This window comes from Zalophus californianus, chromosome 14, assembly GCF_009762305.2.
Source record: "Zalophus californianus isolate mZalCal1 chromosome 14, mZalCal1.pri.v2, whole genome shotgun sequence".
Classification (NCBI taxonomy): domain Eukaryota; kingdom Metazoa; phylum Chordata; class Mammalia; order Carnivora; family Otariidae; genus Zalophus; species Zalophus californianus.
In genome coordinates this window covers 27,188,268-27,205,398 of record NC_045608.1, presented here as the reverse complement: position 1 = coordinate 27,205,398, position 17,131 = coordinate 27,188,268, and the positions used below count along the sequence as shown (strand labels likewise).

The 17,131-nt window shown below is 55.4% G+C and overlaps 1 protein-coding gene across 4 annotated transcripts in view; it reads right to left on the bottom strand.

Moving 5' to 3' along the window:
- Nucleotides 1-9,667: 9,667 nt before the first annotated feature.
- Nucleotides 9,668-17,131, bottom strand: part of HIC2 (HIC ZBTB transcriptional repressor 2) — a 30,457-nt gene continuing 22,993 nt past the window's right edge. For 2 of the 4 annotated variants that reach the window (XM_027577045.2, XM_027577046.2), the window contains exon 3: nucleotides 9,668-16,308. In XM_027577045.2, coding sequence (XP_027432846.1) covers nucleotides 14,481-16,308 — 1,828 coding nt within the window. In that variant the 3' untranslated portion in view covers nucleotides 9,668-14,480. The remainder of the gene's footprint in view (nucleotides 16,309-17,131) is intronic. The other 2 variants (XR_003517085.2, XR_003517086.2) reach the window with 2 other exon arrangements.

Genomic DNA, 17,131 nt, shown 5'->3' with positions numbered 1-17,131 from the left:
GGCGCTGAGCCTGGCATCTCCCAGTCCTCCGGGTCATCAGCTGGCTCTAGGCACTAGGACTTCTGTCTCCACTTCCACACGTGCAGTCCCAGACAGTGGCCGTTGAGCAGCTGAAGGTGGCGAGTCCATACCAAGATGCGGCGTGCGGTAAAACGGGCATCTGGGGCGCCTGGCGGGCTCAGTCTGGCGGAGCTCAGTCAGCTCTGGATCTCAGCGTCTCAGTCTGACCCTCATGTTGAGCATGGAGCCTACTTAAAAGAAAAACAAACAACAAAAAGCCCATGCATCTCATTAATAATTTGTACACTGATTACATATTGAAATATTTTTTTTAGATTTTATTTATTTGGGCGCCTGGGTGGCTCAGTCGGGTTAAGCGTCTGCCTTCAGCTCAAGTCATGGTCCCAGGGTCCTGGGATCGAGCCCCTCATCGGGCTCCCTGCTCCACGGGAAGCCTGCTTCTCCCTCTGCCTCTGCCCGTCCCCCACTCATGTTCACTCTCCCTCAAATAAAAATAATTTTAAAAAAAAGATATGATTTATTTGACACAGAGAGCGCACAAGTAGACAGAAGGAGAAGCAGGCGCCCCGCTGAGCAGGGAGTCCAACGCAGGGCTCGATCCCCTGTCCCCACCCGTGTTCAGGAGGGAAGCGGGCAGCCAGCATCCAGCCAGGATGGGCTGGTGACAAGGGCCCACTCCGAGTTCCCTTTCTGCAGCGGCAGAGTGACACCCCCCACACCGGCCCTGCCCCTGCATCAGGACAGGAAAGTCTGGCGGGGGGCGATGGGGAGCCCACCCAGGGCTATGCCTCTCAGGAAACCTGAACCACTTCCCCTCAGCGACCTTGGGGAACCCTCCTGGCCTCAGCGTCCAAGTCCCGCAGGCCGCCAGGGTCCAATTCCTGCAAACTTCGCTCCCACCCCTGGGCCCCTGCAGGAAGCACCTGCCTTTCTTCCCCCCTCAATTCACTTGGCCCATTTCTGTCCTTTCTTAAAACACAGGTTCAAATCCTCCCATCCGTGAGCCTTCCTCCTCCACCAGACTGGGTCAGGAGCCACCTCCTCCTTGCAGTGTCCACTTCCCAGGGGCCAATCAGGGCGATACTGGACAGGCTCGACCTACCCCACGGATGGTGGCATAGAACAGGAAGGGGGCAGCCGCGTCCACTGAACAAGCACCCTGCGCTGCCCTTGATTTTTCTTAATGTTTTGGTACTTTAGAAATTATAGTTGATTATAAATAATCTAGTATGGGGGCGCCTGGGTGGCTCAGTTGTTAGGCGTCTGCCTTCAGCTCGGGTCATGATCCCGGGGTCCTGGGATTGAGCCCTGCACTGGGCTCCTTGCTCAGCGGGGAGCCTGCTTCTCCCTCTCTCTTCCTCTGCGTGTGCTCTGTCAAATAAATAAAATCTTAAAAAAAAAAAAAAATCTACATTTGTTGTGCAGACCCCCTTGTTTTATACTTAGAACTTATTTATTTCTATATTTATTTATTTTTAAGATTTTATTTATTTGACAGAGAGAGACACAGCGAGAGAGGGAACACAAGCAGGGGGAGTGGGAGAGGGAGAAGCAGGCTTCCCGCTGAGCAGGGAGCCCGATGCAGGGCTCGATCCCAGGACTCTGGGATCATGACCTGAGCCGAAGGCAGACGCTTAACAACTGAGCCACCCAGGCGCCCCTCAAACTTTTATTTTTTGCCCAATAATAGAAAAAGGATGTAGGTAACTATGATATATCAAATAATGAAGAGTTTCCATGGAAACAACTATTTAAAAAAAGTTAGGTGGTTTTAAGCAACCACCACCAAAAGCGTTCCCTTGAAGAATACAAAACCAAAAAGTGCTTTATGGCATACGAGGTCCCCAGTATATGGGCCCTGCCCACCCTCCAGCCTCTTTCTTGTCTTTTTCCCAGTATGGCCAATGTGAACCCCATTTTAGTCCCTTGAACAAATTGTCTAGTTCGATGTCTCACTGTTTTTCCTATGCTGTTCCCAACACTGTTCCCTTGAATCACTGCTCGACTGCTGCCCTTTCTGTGAAGACTTTGCTGACCACAAGCTTTTTGTGGCCCTCCCTGACCAATTCCTACCATAGCTCTTATTCGTGAGAGCCCGTTTTAATTGTTAGACATTCAGTTAGCTGCGACAGCAGTCACTCTGAAGACCCAACAGTGAGCTTTCTTATTTGCTCCTTTCTTCGTATCTGGGTTTTGGGTTTTTTTTTTCATGGTCAACATTTGTTACCTTTTTTTTTGGACATTTGTTGCTTTTATAATGAAAAAAATAAAGATTTGTAATTGGCAGAAGGAAAGCACTGTGGCATATAAGACAGGTGAAAGCCAGTTACAGCCTTGGGACAAGGACCTGCTTGGCCCGCTGATGCCCAGCATGGCTGGTGACGGAGACTCCCAGCTGGTTTCCTGACAGGACAGTCAAGTCTCAGATGGGCGCTATTCGAAGACGGGCACCTGGCCACCACTTCCAACCCGTGCCAACTTGGCCTCCATGCAGCTCCCCTGCCACGGAAGGCCTGCAGGACTCTCCTGAAGTCAGGCTCACGCTGGGGTGAGGGGAGTGGCCCCCAATCCCAAGGGCTCACCCAAGGCAAGCAGGTCTCAGCCCCCTGGTTAAAGCCCCTTCCCTGCACTGGGCTTCCCTCCTCTCCGGCCCCTCTCCGTACAGCTGTGCCTCTTCCGTTCCCTCTGCCCCTCGGAGATCTCATGCAGGGTCCTGGGCTTGAGCCCTCTCCACGTGGCGATGCCCAATTACCACTGTGTATCCTCACCAGGAAATTCACCCCCAAGGCTGCCCCCATCGCCTCTCCACTTAGTCCTGCCCTCACTCCTCCAGCTGTGGCCCTGGAAATCTTGATGCTTTCCCTGCTTCCTTGACATCTCCCACCCTCCACCCTGTCCCCAAATCCTGAGGGCTCTTCCGTGGCAAGTTACTGCCCTATCTGTCCCTCCATTTCCACTGTGAATGGAGAGGCCACCTACCTCATCAGTGCTGCTATGAGGAATAAAGAAGCTGATGTTTGTTTGCATAGCAGCTAGAAGATGTCTGGTACCCAGTAAGTGACACAGAAGCACTTGTTAAGTTTAAATAAAAAACAAATTTTCAAATTCTGACCTCTAACCATGTTCAATGCCATTGTGCCAGACTGGATCATTCCCAAACTTCCTAAAGAGTCAGCCTGCTCCCACCTCGTCACCCCACAGCAGGCAGACAGACAACTGCCCCCACCCCCGCACACATACACACACACTCAGCCCTCTGGCGACTTCCCACAAGTCCACACCGTCACAAGGGCTCAGCCTAGACTGTTCCTCCAGGCAACCGGCCTCTGAGCCCAGGAATCTGTCTCCTACTGCTCCTTAGACTCACGTGCCTGCCACAGGGCCTTTGCACCTGCTCTTCCCACTGCCCACCCCCTCACTCACATCCTTCAGCCCAATTCTAGATTCCTTTTTTTTTAAGATTTTTTTTTAAAGACTTATTTATTTGAGAAAGCGAGCGAGCAAGCTGGGGGTGGGGGAGAGGTAGGGACAGACGGAGAGAGAGTCCTCAAGCAGACTCCCTGCTAAGGCTTGATCCCAGGACCCTGAAATCATGACCTGAGCCAAAATCAAGAGGCGGGCACTCAACCGAATCACCTAGGCACCCCCCCCACCCCAATTCCAGCTTCTTAAGAACGCCTTTCCTGGGGCACCTGGGTGGCTCAGTCATTAAGCGTCTGCCTTCAGCTCAGGTCATGATCTCAGGGTCCTGGGATTTGAGACCCACATCGGGCTCCCTGCTCAGTGGCAGGTCTGCTTCTCCCTCTCCCCCTGTGATCTCTCTCTCGCTCCCACTCTCTCTCAAATAAATAAAATTAAAAAAAAAAAAAGAAAATGTACTCCAAAAAAAGAACCTTTCCCGGCGACTCTACCCAAAAGTGCAACCCCCTCCCTGTGGCGCTTTCTCTGTGCCTACCTGGCATGTATTACCTACTGTCTTTCCTGTGTCCCCCACTGGAACAGCAGCTCAGCTAGGACAGAGTTGCTGAGTGGACATGCGGCAGCCTGTCTCCACTGCAGAGTCTTATCCAAGGACATAAGCCACAAACCAGCCATGATCCCGAAGAGTTGGGATCCAAACTGCCGGTAGGTGTGGCCCAAGACCACACAGCCTGCCCCTGTGGGTGACGACACCCTAACTAAAGGGCATGGGAGCCCAGCAGGCGCCCGCCGCAGTGAGCACGGGCCTGAGTGCTGGGCTTCCTGCCCCAAGGAGAGAGAGGCGGACGCGAGGCCATGAGGCCAAGCCTGCGGCGCCTGTGGTGTGAAGGCAGACAGACGGAGGGCCGCCTGGGACTCCTGTGGCTGCCTAAGGCTGCACGTGGCACACCCCTGTGTACCCTGTTATGGGCTGAGCTGTGTCCTCCAGAATCCCTATGTTGAAGTCCTAAGACTCAGCCCCTCAGAATGTGACTGGGTCTTGAAAGAGGTGGTTAGGCTAACCCGAGGCTGTTAGGGTGGCCCCTAAGCCAATCCTCATTTGCAGAGAGGAAATCTGGACACAGACACTCACAGAGGGAGGAGAGCCGTCTACAAGCCAAGGAGAGAGGCCTCAGGAGAAACCAACCCTGTCGAGATGCGGATTCAGGCTTCAGCCTCAGGGACCATGAGAACTTCCGGTCAAGCTCCGGAGGGCGTGGGGCTTTGTTATGGCAGCCCAAGCACGCTCGCACACCCCTTTCCGTCTCCTGGTGCCGGGGGTGGCCCCTCGAGGGCAGAGCCCTCTTGGGGAGGCAATGAGCTACCCATGGCTCCTTCACCCTGGGGGCAAGCCCGGCTGTTTGATTTGGCTTTGGTGGCCCTTCGTGACCTGGCTGGAGTCTGGGGCTGCTCTCCCCACACACATCCCTCTCTGGCCACTGGAGGTTGCTTCAGTTCCAGCAACACATCTTCTCTTCCCCTGGCCTTCTTCCGTACTGTTCTGGCTGCCTGGGACAGAGCACTGTGGCCCAGGGCCATTGCCTCCAGTCACAGCCCCATCATGAGTCCCCACCAGGTGGCCCTCTGTCCCAGAGCTCCAGAAACCTCCTGCGGACACGGCCCCACCCACCCTGGGAGTCACTGGCAATCAGGCAGTACCACCATTTACCATAGGGTGAGCAGAAGAGCTAGTGTGGCCAAGCACTTGGTGCAGTGTAGGCTACGGGGACTCAGTCAGCATTAGTACTTCCTTGCCTGGCCCCTCCGCAGCACTCAAGGATCCCAGAAGTCAGGGGACACATTCATGCACCATCAACAAACCCAGGACTGGACGCACACCCACCTGACACAGAGAAGCCAATGGTGACGTCCCCTTGGTGTTGGCCCTGATCTCGCATCAGGGACACCTGCAGGTGGCGATCAGCTTTGTCACCTGTGGCCAGTAAGAAGGGCTGACCATGAAATAGGCTAACACCAAAACTGTTTGGTGACATTTCCTAAACTCACCGGTCGGCAGCATTTGCAGAGACCAGTGCAGGCGGAAGAACTGCGGGCTCTCTTCCCAGAAGGCCAAGTGCCCAGGACAGGGGGTTCATTATGGCTGGGCGGTGACTGGTAAGACTTCCAGCATCTCTGCCTCATGCTGAGAAAGACAGCCCCAGCCCTGAGAGTGGGCCAGTCTCCTATACTGATGCCAACACCTGCCCCGCCCCCCCTTTCCCAAGAACTCAGACCCTTTCCTCTATCTGGTTTCTACAGCAGAGGCCAGCTCTCAGCTGGTGGGAAGGCAGAGGCCGTCTAGGGTGCATAGCCACCTGCTCTCCCAGGGAGCCTGCGCACGCTGCCCTCCACTGGCCACCCTCCTCCAGCCAGCTGCTAGGGGACCGCCCTCTTCAGTGACCGCTTTCTACAGCGCGAGGTTCCTGCAGGTTCCAGGTTGAGGGGGTACTGGGCTTCCTGCCCCAAGGAGAGAGAGGCGGACACGAGGCCATGAGGAGAAGCTTGCGGAGCCTGTGGTGCGAACGGAGACAGACGGAGGGCCGCCTGGGACTCCTGTGGCCGCCTAAGGCTGCACGTGGCACACCCCTGTGTACCCTGTTATGGGCTGAGTTGTGTCCTCCAGAATCCCTATGTTGAATGGTACCCCCCCACCTCCCAGCAGCCTCCTTCCTCTTCAAGGCCCAGGGCTGTAGGAGGGCCAAGGCCGGCCTGTGCCAAGGGGGTGGGCAGAGCCAGTCGGGTGCCTGGGCCACTCAAGCGTAGGTCTCACACGTGTCCACACGTTCTCACTCAAGACTCTGGATGTGCACACCACCTACAGGTGGCCCACAGAAGCAGGGGTGGTACCTCAGAATCACCAATGGCAACATTTTGTGGCATACCTGAGACTTCAGTGACATGCCCTGGCTTTTACCAGGTTTGAGGAGGGCGCCATTGCTAAGTTCCCTCTCCATTTGGTATACAACTTAGCAAATACCCTTGTAGAAGGTCTCCTGGGAAACAGTTCTTGAAATATTTAGATACTTCCTCCGGCAAGGAAGTGGAAACAGCCTCTAGTTCACTCATCCTGACCTTGTCCTTCTTCCCTCCTTCCTTCTTGTTTGGACACACAGAGCCGGCCATGACCCTCACTCACAATTTTTGGCCTAATGACAACAGAGGAGTTTTTTCCTACTCTTCCTTGTTCCTTTTTTTGGCTCATTCTTGACTACTTAGAATTCCTTCACTGCTGTCTACCTCAAATGGCTTTTGGAAAGAGGCATGTTTTAGATTAAACACTTTATGGAAGGAAACAGCAGTGCCCACATCAAAATCTGTCTTTGATTTCTAACCATGGAACTCCTCCCTAACCTAGCCCTAACTTACGGTCAGCCTGCAATAGGGTATTTCGTCTCACCTTTCACCCTTCTCTAGAATGCTCTTCAAGCCCCACTTCCACATAGGGCCCTCTCCGTCAGAAGCGCCATGGCCAGCTCAGCACAGGAGAAAGCAGTGTCTCATCTCCCTTCATCCCACACATCTTGGGTGACCACTGGATTGATTCCAAGAAGCTTTTTAGGGTCTCATTCTTGAATATCAAAGCCTGCCAAGGTCACCCAACATTTGAGGAAAGCCTTTAAAATTATTTTTTAAAAGGATAAAAACTGAAGTGGGAATCTAAAAGGAAATTAGATACAAGGAACAGAAGAAAATGTAAAAAAATTAAATTTCCCTTAGAGATTAAATCTATGAAGAGAACAAAATGCAATAATCAAAGAAGGGAAATTAAAAATAACGGCTGACACATTTCCAAAATCAGTAAATTTACGGAAGAACAGGTCTCCAGAATGAAACCAATCCATCAAGTGCCCAGCCCAACGAATGGACAAACCACCTGAAATAAAGACAATCCTAAAAGCTTCCAGAGAAGGTTACATACAAAGGGAACTGGACTTCTCATCACATTGGAAGGTAGAAGCCAATGAAGCAACACTTTCCAAATTCAGGAGGAAAATGATACCTAATCTACAATTCTATACCCAGCCAAACTGTCGATTCTGTGTAGTTTAAAAACATTTTCAACCTTCAAAGTTTCAAAAAACCTACCTCCCAAAGCAGCAGATTCCACATGGGTGTCCCCAGGGGTGGACGGCAAATAACAGAAAAGACAGCGTCTGATTCTGTGGAAAACTGTATTGGGAAGGATCTCACAGAGTTCAAGTGTGGAGGAAGACAGACACAAATCAATCTGAGTAACTGAAAACATAATCAACCTCCACAAGAACAAGAAATGGTACAAAAAGATGTGCGACACCACTTGGCTCAGTGGTGAACAAAGACACATGGTGATCATGGCAGTATGATCAGGAAATTGCATACTTCACCAGTTCTTATAAATGAAGTTCAATGGAATATAGCCATGCCCACCTGTTACACTGTCATGCTGCTTTAGCACCATGACAGCAGGGTTGCAAAGTCCCTGCAGAGACTCTATGACCCACAAAGCCTAGAATAGTTACTATCTGGCTACTTTACAGAAGTTTCCCAATCACTAGATTGAACTAAACTACTTGGGGAATTTAAGGGAAGGAGAAGAGGGTATAAATGCACTAAAATGACCTAAAATCTTCATCTATAGGTCCAGATTCTTCAAAGGATGAATTAAGATAGCAGGATAATACTACTATTTAGAAATGTGGAAATACATAAGAAATGCTACAAATTAAAAGTGGGTGTCTGCATACATTGTGATGGGGCTAAGGAAACAAAAAACTCTTAAATAAGACTTTTTTTTGTAATCCCTACACCCAACTGGAGGCTCGAACTCATGATGCCGAGATCACGTCACATGGTCTTCCAACTTAGCCAGTCCAGGTGTTCCCGTTTTAAGCCTTTTAAAGGAACTTTTGATTATTTAAACTATGGTCAGTTATTGCTTTGATAAAACCAAAAAATAATTTTTTTTAAAGATTTTGACAGAGAGAGACTGTGAGAGAAGGAACACCAGCAGGGGGAGTGGGAGAGGGAGAAGTGCAGGCTTCCTGAGCAGGGAGGCTGATGCGGGGCTCTATCCCACGACCCTGGGATCATGACCTGAGCCGAAAGCAGACGCTTAATGACTTGAGCCACCCAAGCGCCCCCAAAAAAGTTTTAAGAGAGTTGAACTGGACGCCTGGGTGGCTCAGTGGGTTAAGTGACTGCCTTCAGCTCAGGTCATGGTCCTGGAGTCCCAGGATGGAGTCCCACATCAGGCTCCCTGCTCAGCGGGGAGTCTGCTTCTCCCTCTGACCCTCCCCCCTCTCATGCTCGCAAATAAAACCTTTTAAAAAATAAGTAAGAGTAGAACAGGTGGTACCTGGCTGGCTCAGTAGGTAAAGCATGTGACTTTTGATCTCAGGGTTGTTGAGTTCGAGCTCATTAGGCGTAGAGATTACTTAAAACACACACACACACACACACACACACACACATTTAAAAAACAAAAATTGAACAAAACTTACCATGGATTAGAGCAGCAATGCCCATATTCTTCTGGAGTCCCAGGCTCAACCACTGCTTCCCTGGAGCCACTTGGACATCTGGAGCCCACAGTCAGGGATCTAAGCTGGCTGACCACCCTCCCGGCCCCATCCTTGCTCCTCCTCCCGGATCTTCACTCATCCTGGGAATTCCCACGCTGGTAGGTGGGAGGGACAGTCCCAAAGGAAACTGCAACTATTGTCCCTGCCTCTGGAGACTAAGATTATCCCTTCCTTCCTCCCCCCCTTGACCCCAAGCAGGAAGCAGGAGCAGTGGGCAGGAGAGCACACTTGCCCTGCCCCAGCCTGACTCTGCTGCTCCAACAGGTGGTCCCCCATGGGCATGGGCCATACCTCCCCTCAGCCAGTCCACCAGGTCCCTGTCCCCACCGACATGTCCACTGCTCCCTAAACCGTCTTAGCCAACCCGGGACAACATTGCCCAAGAGGATGCTGACTCTAGGGTGCTGGGTCCCTGGACCAGTGCCCAAGCCCGGGATGCATACAAGTGGCCAAGTGAGGTCCCAGCCCCATCTGAAACCCACCCTTAGGACGGTAGTGGGCAAATGCCCATCGCAGCTCCCGCCCTCCTAGGTCTTAGAAGTGCTGGACACAGAAAGGAAAGCAGTATGTCATTTCGTAAGAGAGAACAACCACAGGACACAGAAGCCCCACATAAGATAGTTTTCAATCAAGCTTTTAATGAAAAGATCATAAAATAACAGTTTCTCATCACTGTACATTAAGACTGCACGCTTCTGAATGGAGAGATCAGTCGTCGGTGAATTGCTTTTCTATGACACTTGAGGGCTGCATACCTGCAGCTCTGACCTGAATTTATCCAAACTCTCAACGTGAGCTCGATGTGATGACTGACAGCGGCGGTGGCCAGTACAGGAGTGCGATCACGGTGTCCCTCCCCCTTCTGGGAAGGGAACAGAGTAGGACGTGATCCCTCTTCCAGTTCTGATTTAAACAAAACAGCTATAACCCCATCCCTCCCCCTCCCCCTCCCCCTCGAGGTATTTGCGAATGGGCAGGTGCCCAACCTGGGGTCCCCCAAGGGGGGAGAGGGAAAACAAGTGATGGGTGGGATACAGAGAGGCTCCCCTCAGCACCTGGCCCCACGGGGCCCCGCCAAGTGGAGGGGGGGAGCCCTGGGGATCCTCCCTGCCCCAAGTGAGGTCTGTTATGCAGCATTTCTGAGGTCAATAAATTACAGCAATAAATAGCAAGGTGAGGTAGGGGGAGGGGTTCCCGGTAGAAAAATTAAAGTGGTGACTGAAGCTGATGGGGGAGGGGTCCTAGAAAGGGGGTCCTGGGCAGCCTCAATTCCCACAGCGCACATCCACCCCCTGATCTGGAATGTCACACTGAGGCTCTGGTTAGGTCCCTCTCCATCCCATCACTCCTGGCATCGGATTCACAGGTTCAGTAACATCTGCCCCAATGTGACCCTGGGGAAGAGCAAGGGCCTTGGTCCCTTTGAGGGGCACAGCAGGGCTGAGATCCCTTGTCTGTTCCTCGGAGGCCTGGTGCCTCTGCTTTCGTCCCCCAAGCTAGGGGGCGGACGGATGCAGCCACCTCTTCCCTGAGCCCTGCCCTCCTGGCTGCCCAGGCCTCCCCCACTCAGGACGGCTGTGGGGAGGGCGGTAGGGTCTGCCTGCCCAGTCAGCCCAGCCCAGATCGCACTCCTGCACTCGGCCCAGTCCAGTGAATACTGACCGGGTGGGGGTGGGGGCACAGTGGGACAGCCCAGCGCCCCCAAGTGGTGACGAACAGGAAATACACACACGGCTGCATGAGGTTCCAAAAGTCCGTCAAGGTCCAGATTGTTCATTTCACAGGCTGAGGTGTATGGCTATGCTGCGAGTCTCTGAGATTCTTATTTGCTTAAAGGTTCGTCTTTTCTTTTTTTACCTTTTTTTGCAATCCTGGAGGAGCCCTTGGGGTGGCTCGGTCTGGTGGGAGCGAGCAGTGGCAGAGCCGGCCGCTCACTCGCCCCAAGTCTGAGAAATAAATACATTCATCACTGCACAAACATATTGATACAAAAACAACACTGTTCAGAGTGTTTGCACCGTCTGTGTTGGTAAGGACCAGCCCAGTAAGCCCCCCCACCCACTGCTGGGGGTGGGGGTGGGGGTGCTGGAGTCAACGGAGCTGTGCAAAGGTCCCGGGGCTTTTTGGCTTGAGAGGGACCCTCACATCAACCCACCCCGAGGGTCGCAGGCAGAGTGGGGGAGATGGGGGGGGGGTCCTCCACCCCAGGGCCCGAGCCGACGGCCATCCCCTGCTGTGCCAGCTGGCCGGGACCCCCACGGTCCGGCCAGGAGGCCTGGGGGCCGGTCAGCACCGGCCCACACTCTTTGGTGCCAGGTGGGCTTTGAGAGGCCTGGGGCTGGGGAGGAGGGCTCAGGTGAATCCAGGGGGCCTCCGTGCCTGCCCCGGCCGCCCCTCTGCCCATGAGCTGACTCAGAAGGGCCTCCAGCGCAAGGTGGGGATTCACTGGGACTGGCCTTACAGCTGCTGAGGTCTGAAACTGTAAAAGTTTATGTAAACAATGAGATAAATATATTAGTATCTTTTTTCTGAGCCCATTGAGGTTCCATACTCATTCAAAATGTGCTTTGGTTTAAAAAATAGGTTTTGTGAATTTGGGTATGAGCTTTTTTTTTCTTTTTTTTTTTTGTTTTGTTTATCCTCTCTTTCCTACATGACATCTGCTATTTTCTCTGTTTCCTGTTTCTCCGAAACATTCAGGAATTAAGTGACTAAAGCAGAGAACTGTAAGCCGCCCTTGGCCTCCAACAGCCTAATTTCCTTGTGAGGCTCTTAACAAATTTCCACGCACACACTCGCAAGCACACACTCCACATGAAATCAAAGGGAAAAGAAAACAAAACCAAGTGTTGTGTTAGTCCCACCCCTCCCCACAAACCCTTAAAATCTTAAATAGGAAACTAGTGTTTTGCTTTCTTGTTAAAATACAGAAAAGGCTCGATACAATACTCAGGTGGGTACAATACTATGTCGCACGAACGTCGTTGAGTGAGGGGCCTTTGCGCCCAGTCCCTGAAGTTCTGCAAATGAATCACCTACTCTCACGGGTCACCTCATGAATGTAGCCGCCCACAGCCCAAGAGGCCACACACAGGCCGGGCGCGCGCATGCGTACAACTCCCGTGCGGTACAGACTTTGTGTCGTGTGGCTTAAGTGCTGACGGAGTGGGGTGGGGTCGGGAGGGCGGAGAGGCCTGGAAAGGACCCTGCCCCCTTCACCTGACTTCGGGGAACACGAGACCCTGGGTCCGGTGCTCCTTTCCCACCCAGAGGGAGTTAAGACCCAACTTGGGGCTCGGGGCGCCTTGAGATGGGCTCAGCCGGGAGCCCTCACTTGCAAAACACGCCCTTCACCATTCGGGTCCCTGAACTCAGGCTGTTTTCAGCTGGAGGGTCTCTGGAGGGGTGAGGGTTGACGATGACTCTAGAATTTTTTGGTCTGAACTTAAAAGTAGAAAGAAAAAAAAAATAAAAAGCATGAAGCAAAATGAAGACAAAGCCGCTGGCCCAGCCCTGTGGCTCCAGTCAGCCAAGGACAGCAGGGACAACCACAGCGACCTTGGTCTGGCCTCGCGAGCCTGACCCCTGGCCCATGGAAGGGTCCTGAGGCTGGCAGAGAAAACCCACAGTGAGGGGCGAAGGGTGGGACTCCAGACAGGGCCAAGCCAATTCGTGGCAGCCAGCGTCTTGCCAGAGCGGCCAGGACTGCCCTGAGAAGGTGCCAAAGCAGGGCAGGCCCCCTCCCTGTCCCCCAGGGGGGTATACATCACTTTGGTCAGTGCCTCCCCGTGCCTCTGCACTGGCCTGGCAGGGGCTGCTGCTCTCCCAAGCTCCGGCTCTCGCAGGCCCAAGGGCAGGATGGGGGGGGGCTCACTTCCACCTCATCCTGGCCCTGACAGGGAGCTGCAAGGAGCTGGCTCTGGCAGTGAGGCTCCACGCCCTGATGTCCCATGGGGCTGGGGCTGAAGCACTCACCGCCCCCCCCCCGCCCCCGCAACCCAGGTCCAGATCAGAAGCACACACCGGCTCCCTGACGCTCAGCGACACTCAGAACACCTGCAGGTGGACACGGCAAGCGGCGCGCTCTGGGCCGCAGAGCCCCTCGTGAGCGCACTGGGGGAGCCCAGGAGGCTCACTCACACGCCAGTCTTCCTGCGCACACTAACAGGAGGAAACTGAGTGTCCCGGCCTCAGCTGCCAGCCACCAACATACTGTTCTTGTGGATTCAAGAGGTAGCAAAAGGTCAGAAGTCTCTCCACCTTGATCGGTAAGGAAGGAAGGAAAGCTCAATTATCTGTCCACGTGCACCGCGCACACTACACACACATAAACACACACACACACACACACACACACACACACACAGAAAATGAAAAAGAAGAGTACCGACGGCTCTGGCATGGAGTCCAGCCTCCCCCCTCCCCCCCCACAAATCCCAGACCTTCCAGTTCAAACATTCACATAAACGTTACACTGGTTTTTCTCTTAATAAAAAAGAAGTACCTCTAAACAAAGAATATTCCTCAGAAACTATAGGAAAATCACTCTCTCTCCTGAGGCAGCCGAGGCGGGGCTCGGGGCCCAGGGAAGCCTTTGGCCAAGAAGGGCTTCTGGGGCCTGGAGGGGTGGGCACCCCTCAGCCCACAGCCGGGGTGGGGGCGGGAGGGGCAGCTGCCCCTGTACATTCAGTCTGCAGACCCAGGCTCAGCCCTGAGGGGCCGGGAGGAAAATAAACTCTTGTTGGTTTTGGTTTAAAAAACAAAATTCAAAAAGAAAAAAGGAACAGATCAGTAGGAATAACAGCAACATAGGCCCAAAGGGCTCTTTAGCTGTGGAGAGGTAGGCGGTGGGGGCCCCCTGACTGTCCCAGCGCCAGTGAGCAGTGACCCCTGGCTTGAGGAAGGAGGGCTCTGTCCCCTCCCCTCCGGCACCGCTCCCCAAAGAGCCAGGGTGGCCCGCACACAGACAAGCACTCGTGCACGCACACAGACTGCGCCCCTGGCCACGGGGCAGCCCCGCTCCTCCCCAGCGGAGGGAGGCCCCCACTTCCCCCTGCTCTGACCCGGCCTGCGGGAAAGGGGCATTGAGACCCCTGTGACCCACTCCCACAGGCCCTGCAGCGGCCCCTCTCGGGGAGCCGGGGGCCAGGGCAGAATTGGGAGGTAGACTGCACACCAGCAATGCGCACTCGGAGCTCGGGCCTGTCGGCTTCCCTCCTCTCGCTTCCCTTGGTACAGACTTGTCCATTAAAGCTCTGGGTGGGGGGGGGGGGGGGGGGGGGCGGGGCTGGCTGCAGGTGCCACCAGGAGCCACCCCCACAGGACCTGGGGGTCCCGGCCCCTCCCGCCCGGCCTCCGTGCTTCTTTCTTCCTTCGGTTGGCTCCCGAGGGCGAGTCTGCAGAGGGCAGCCTCGGGCCGGGGAGCAGGGTCTTTGGCTTCTAGGAGGGGGAGGTGTGCATGCGCAGGTGGCTGATGAGGTTGCGCTGCTGGGTGAACTTGCCCCCGCAGAGCTGGCACTCGTACGGCTTCTCGCCCGAGTGCACGCGCATGTGCTCGGTGAGGCGGTACTGGCGGGTGAAGCGCATGCCACACTCGTCACAGGCGAAGGGCTTGAGGCCCAGGTGGCTGCGCATGTGGCGCGTCATGGTGCCGCGCTGCGTGAACATTTTGCCGCAGATGTTGCAGGGGAAAGGCCGGGTCAGCCAGTGCGTCTTCTCGTGCTGCCGCAGCGTGGCCGGGTCCTTGTAGGTCTTCTCACAGACCGAGCACTTGAAGGGCCGGGGCTCGGCCGCATAGGCCGCGCTGGGCGCCGACAGGTCCTCAGCCTCCTCCTCGGCGCCCCCGCTGCCCGTCTCGTAGGCACCCTCCTCCTTGATAAACAGCTCCTCCTCCGTGTGTGTCTCCACGTGGGCATTGAGCTGCTCCGAGCTGGGGAAGCCCTTGGCGCAGGGGATGCACACGTACAGGTTGTCCCCGTAGGACACAGTCTCGTAGCCCTCCTGTCGGTACACGTAGTGCGTGCCAGCATGCCCGCTGCCCCCCTCGCTCCCACTCTGCCCACTGTCCTCACTCCCGTCCTTGCCGTTCTCCTCCTCCTCCTTGCAGGGGTACGGGGGCTCCACGTAGGGCCCACTGGGGCCACCCCCTGCAACGCTGCTGGCCAGGATGCCATTGGGAACCCTGTCCCCTAGCCCCTCGCCCTCTTCCCCTGGGCAGGGGCCCTTGGGCCCCGCTTCCCTCCGCTCAAAGGGGGACCCCACCCTGGGCTCCTTCTTGCTCCACTCCTTCTTGCGGGCTGAGTGCCGCAGGCTCTTCCGGGGCTGCCCGCCGGGCCCCTCCAGCAGGCTCAGGTGGTTGTCCTCGGCCCCCTCCAGGTCCATGGGCTCATTGGGGGTGCCCCCCAGCTCAGCATAAGAGGCACTGTTGGCAACAGGAGGGGCGGAGGCTGAGAGGGGCGAGCCGTGCTGACTGTCACTCAGCTGGGCCGAGTCGTCAGGGGTCAGGGGGGGACCAGGGGTGGCAGGAGGCAGGGGAGGGCTCTTCTTGGACAAGTCCAGGCCCAGCTCCTGCTCGCAGCCCCCGCTGCTCCCATTGGTGCTGCAGCTACCCAGGCCGGCCTCCCCTCCGCTGGCTGGACAGACGGCCCGGCCCAGGCCATGCACACCCTCCTGGCTAGAGCCTCCGAGGAAGAGCTCGTCATCCGAGCCTTTGGCCTGGGGGAGCTCTTGGGGGGTGTGGGCCCCCTTTCGTCCGTCCACGAGCCCCGGATACCGCGCCTGGATGACGGAGGCTGTGGACAGCCGCTGGCTGCGGGGCGGCCTCCCCATGCCGGTGGCGCCCACCCGACCGGAGCCGAAGGGCTTGCCGGCTCGCTTGAGTTTACGGCGGCAGAGTGCTGCCAACTCAGGCAGCTGGAGGTAGCTGGCGGCAGTGAGGAGAGTGCTGAAGTTGGGCTCAGCCGGCTGGTCACTGGGCAGCAGCTTGCCCGTGTAGATGAAGTCCAGGATCTGCTGGAACACCGTGGAGCTGACCATGTCCGTGTCCAGGTTGATGAGGTTGTCGTGCAGGACCAGGGACTTGAAGTAGATGCTGCTGGCAGCCAGGACGTTCTTGTGAGCACGGAAGATGGAGTTCTCCACCATGATGATGACATCACACAGGAAGCCCTTCGTCCTCTGCTGGTTCAGCTGCAGCAGGAGCTGCTTGGAGTGGCTGGGCAGCTCCATGTCGGGCCCCATGTCCCCACGCCCCGCCCACGCGTACCACCTGTGGGCAAGAACAGGCGCATGGGCATTAGCCACCTGGGAGCCTCTGGCAAGGGCTCCGGGACAGGGTGGGGCTGTGGTGGTGCTCAGGGAGGCCTCCTCACCAGGCATGGTACCCAGGGAAAGAACTCACACTACCCATGGGGAGCTGCCCGAAAAGGGACAGGGCACTGGTCCCATTTGCACGGAAGCAGATGACAATGGTCACGTGGTGCCGAGGGGAGAAAATGGGATGTGACTTTGGCTCCACAGCCCAGGTCACCCTCTCCACGCTAAAGAAGTCGGCCAAAAGCCCACAGGAAACTAAAAAATGACAAGCAGGGGACTGTGAGGTGCTGGGAAGCAGTAGGGACTGAGGTGAGCAGAAGCTCCCAGGTGGGCTCACGTCCCACATGGGCAGGCAACTTCCCAGTTTTTAGGACAAGCTAGAAATTGAGATTTTCAGGTTGAATCTCCCAATGCCAAATAAAGGTTCTTTTTCCTTAAATACCACGTGGGCCAAATCAAATATGCAGCCTCCATCTGTGACCTCTGCTCTGCCCCGGGTGCCTCTCAAACCCTAGTGGCTTCCCAATTCGGGTTTGCCAACGTTCAGTCCTGCCTGCAGACACACTGCAGTCCAGCCACAGTCCCTTGCCAGTACCTGCTCCCAACCCACAAGGGCCTTGCCCCCCGAGGAAGGCCCTGAGCACCCCAGCCGGGGTTTCTAGGTGCTGAGCAGAAACGGGGGCCTGGTCAAGCCCCTGGCACCACCGGGGCCCCAGGAAAAGCAGCCAGCTGGCCCTGCCAGACCAGTACAGATGCTAACTGATGCCATTAATAAA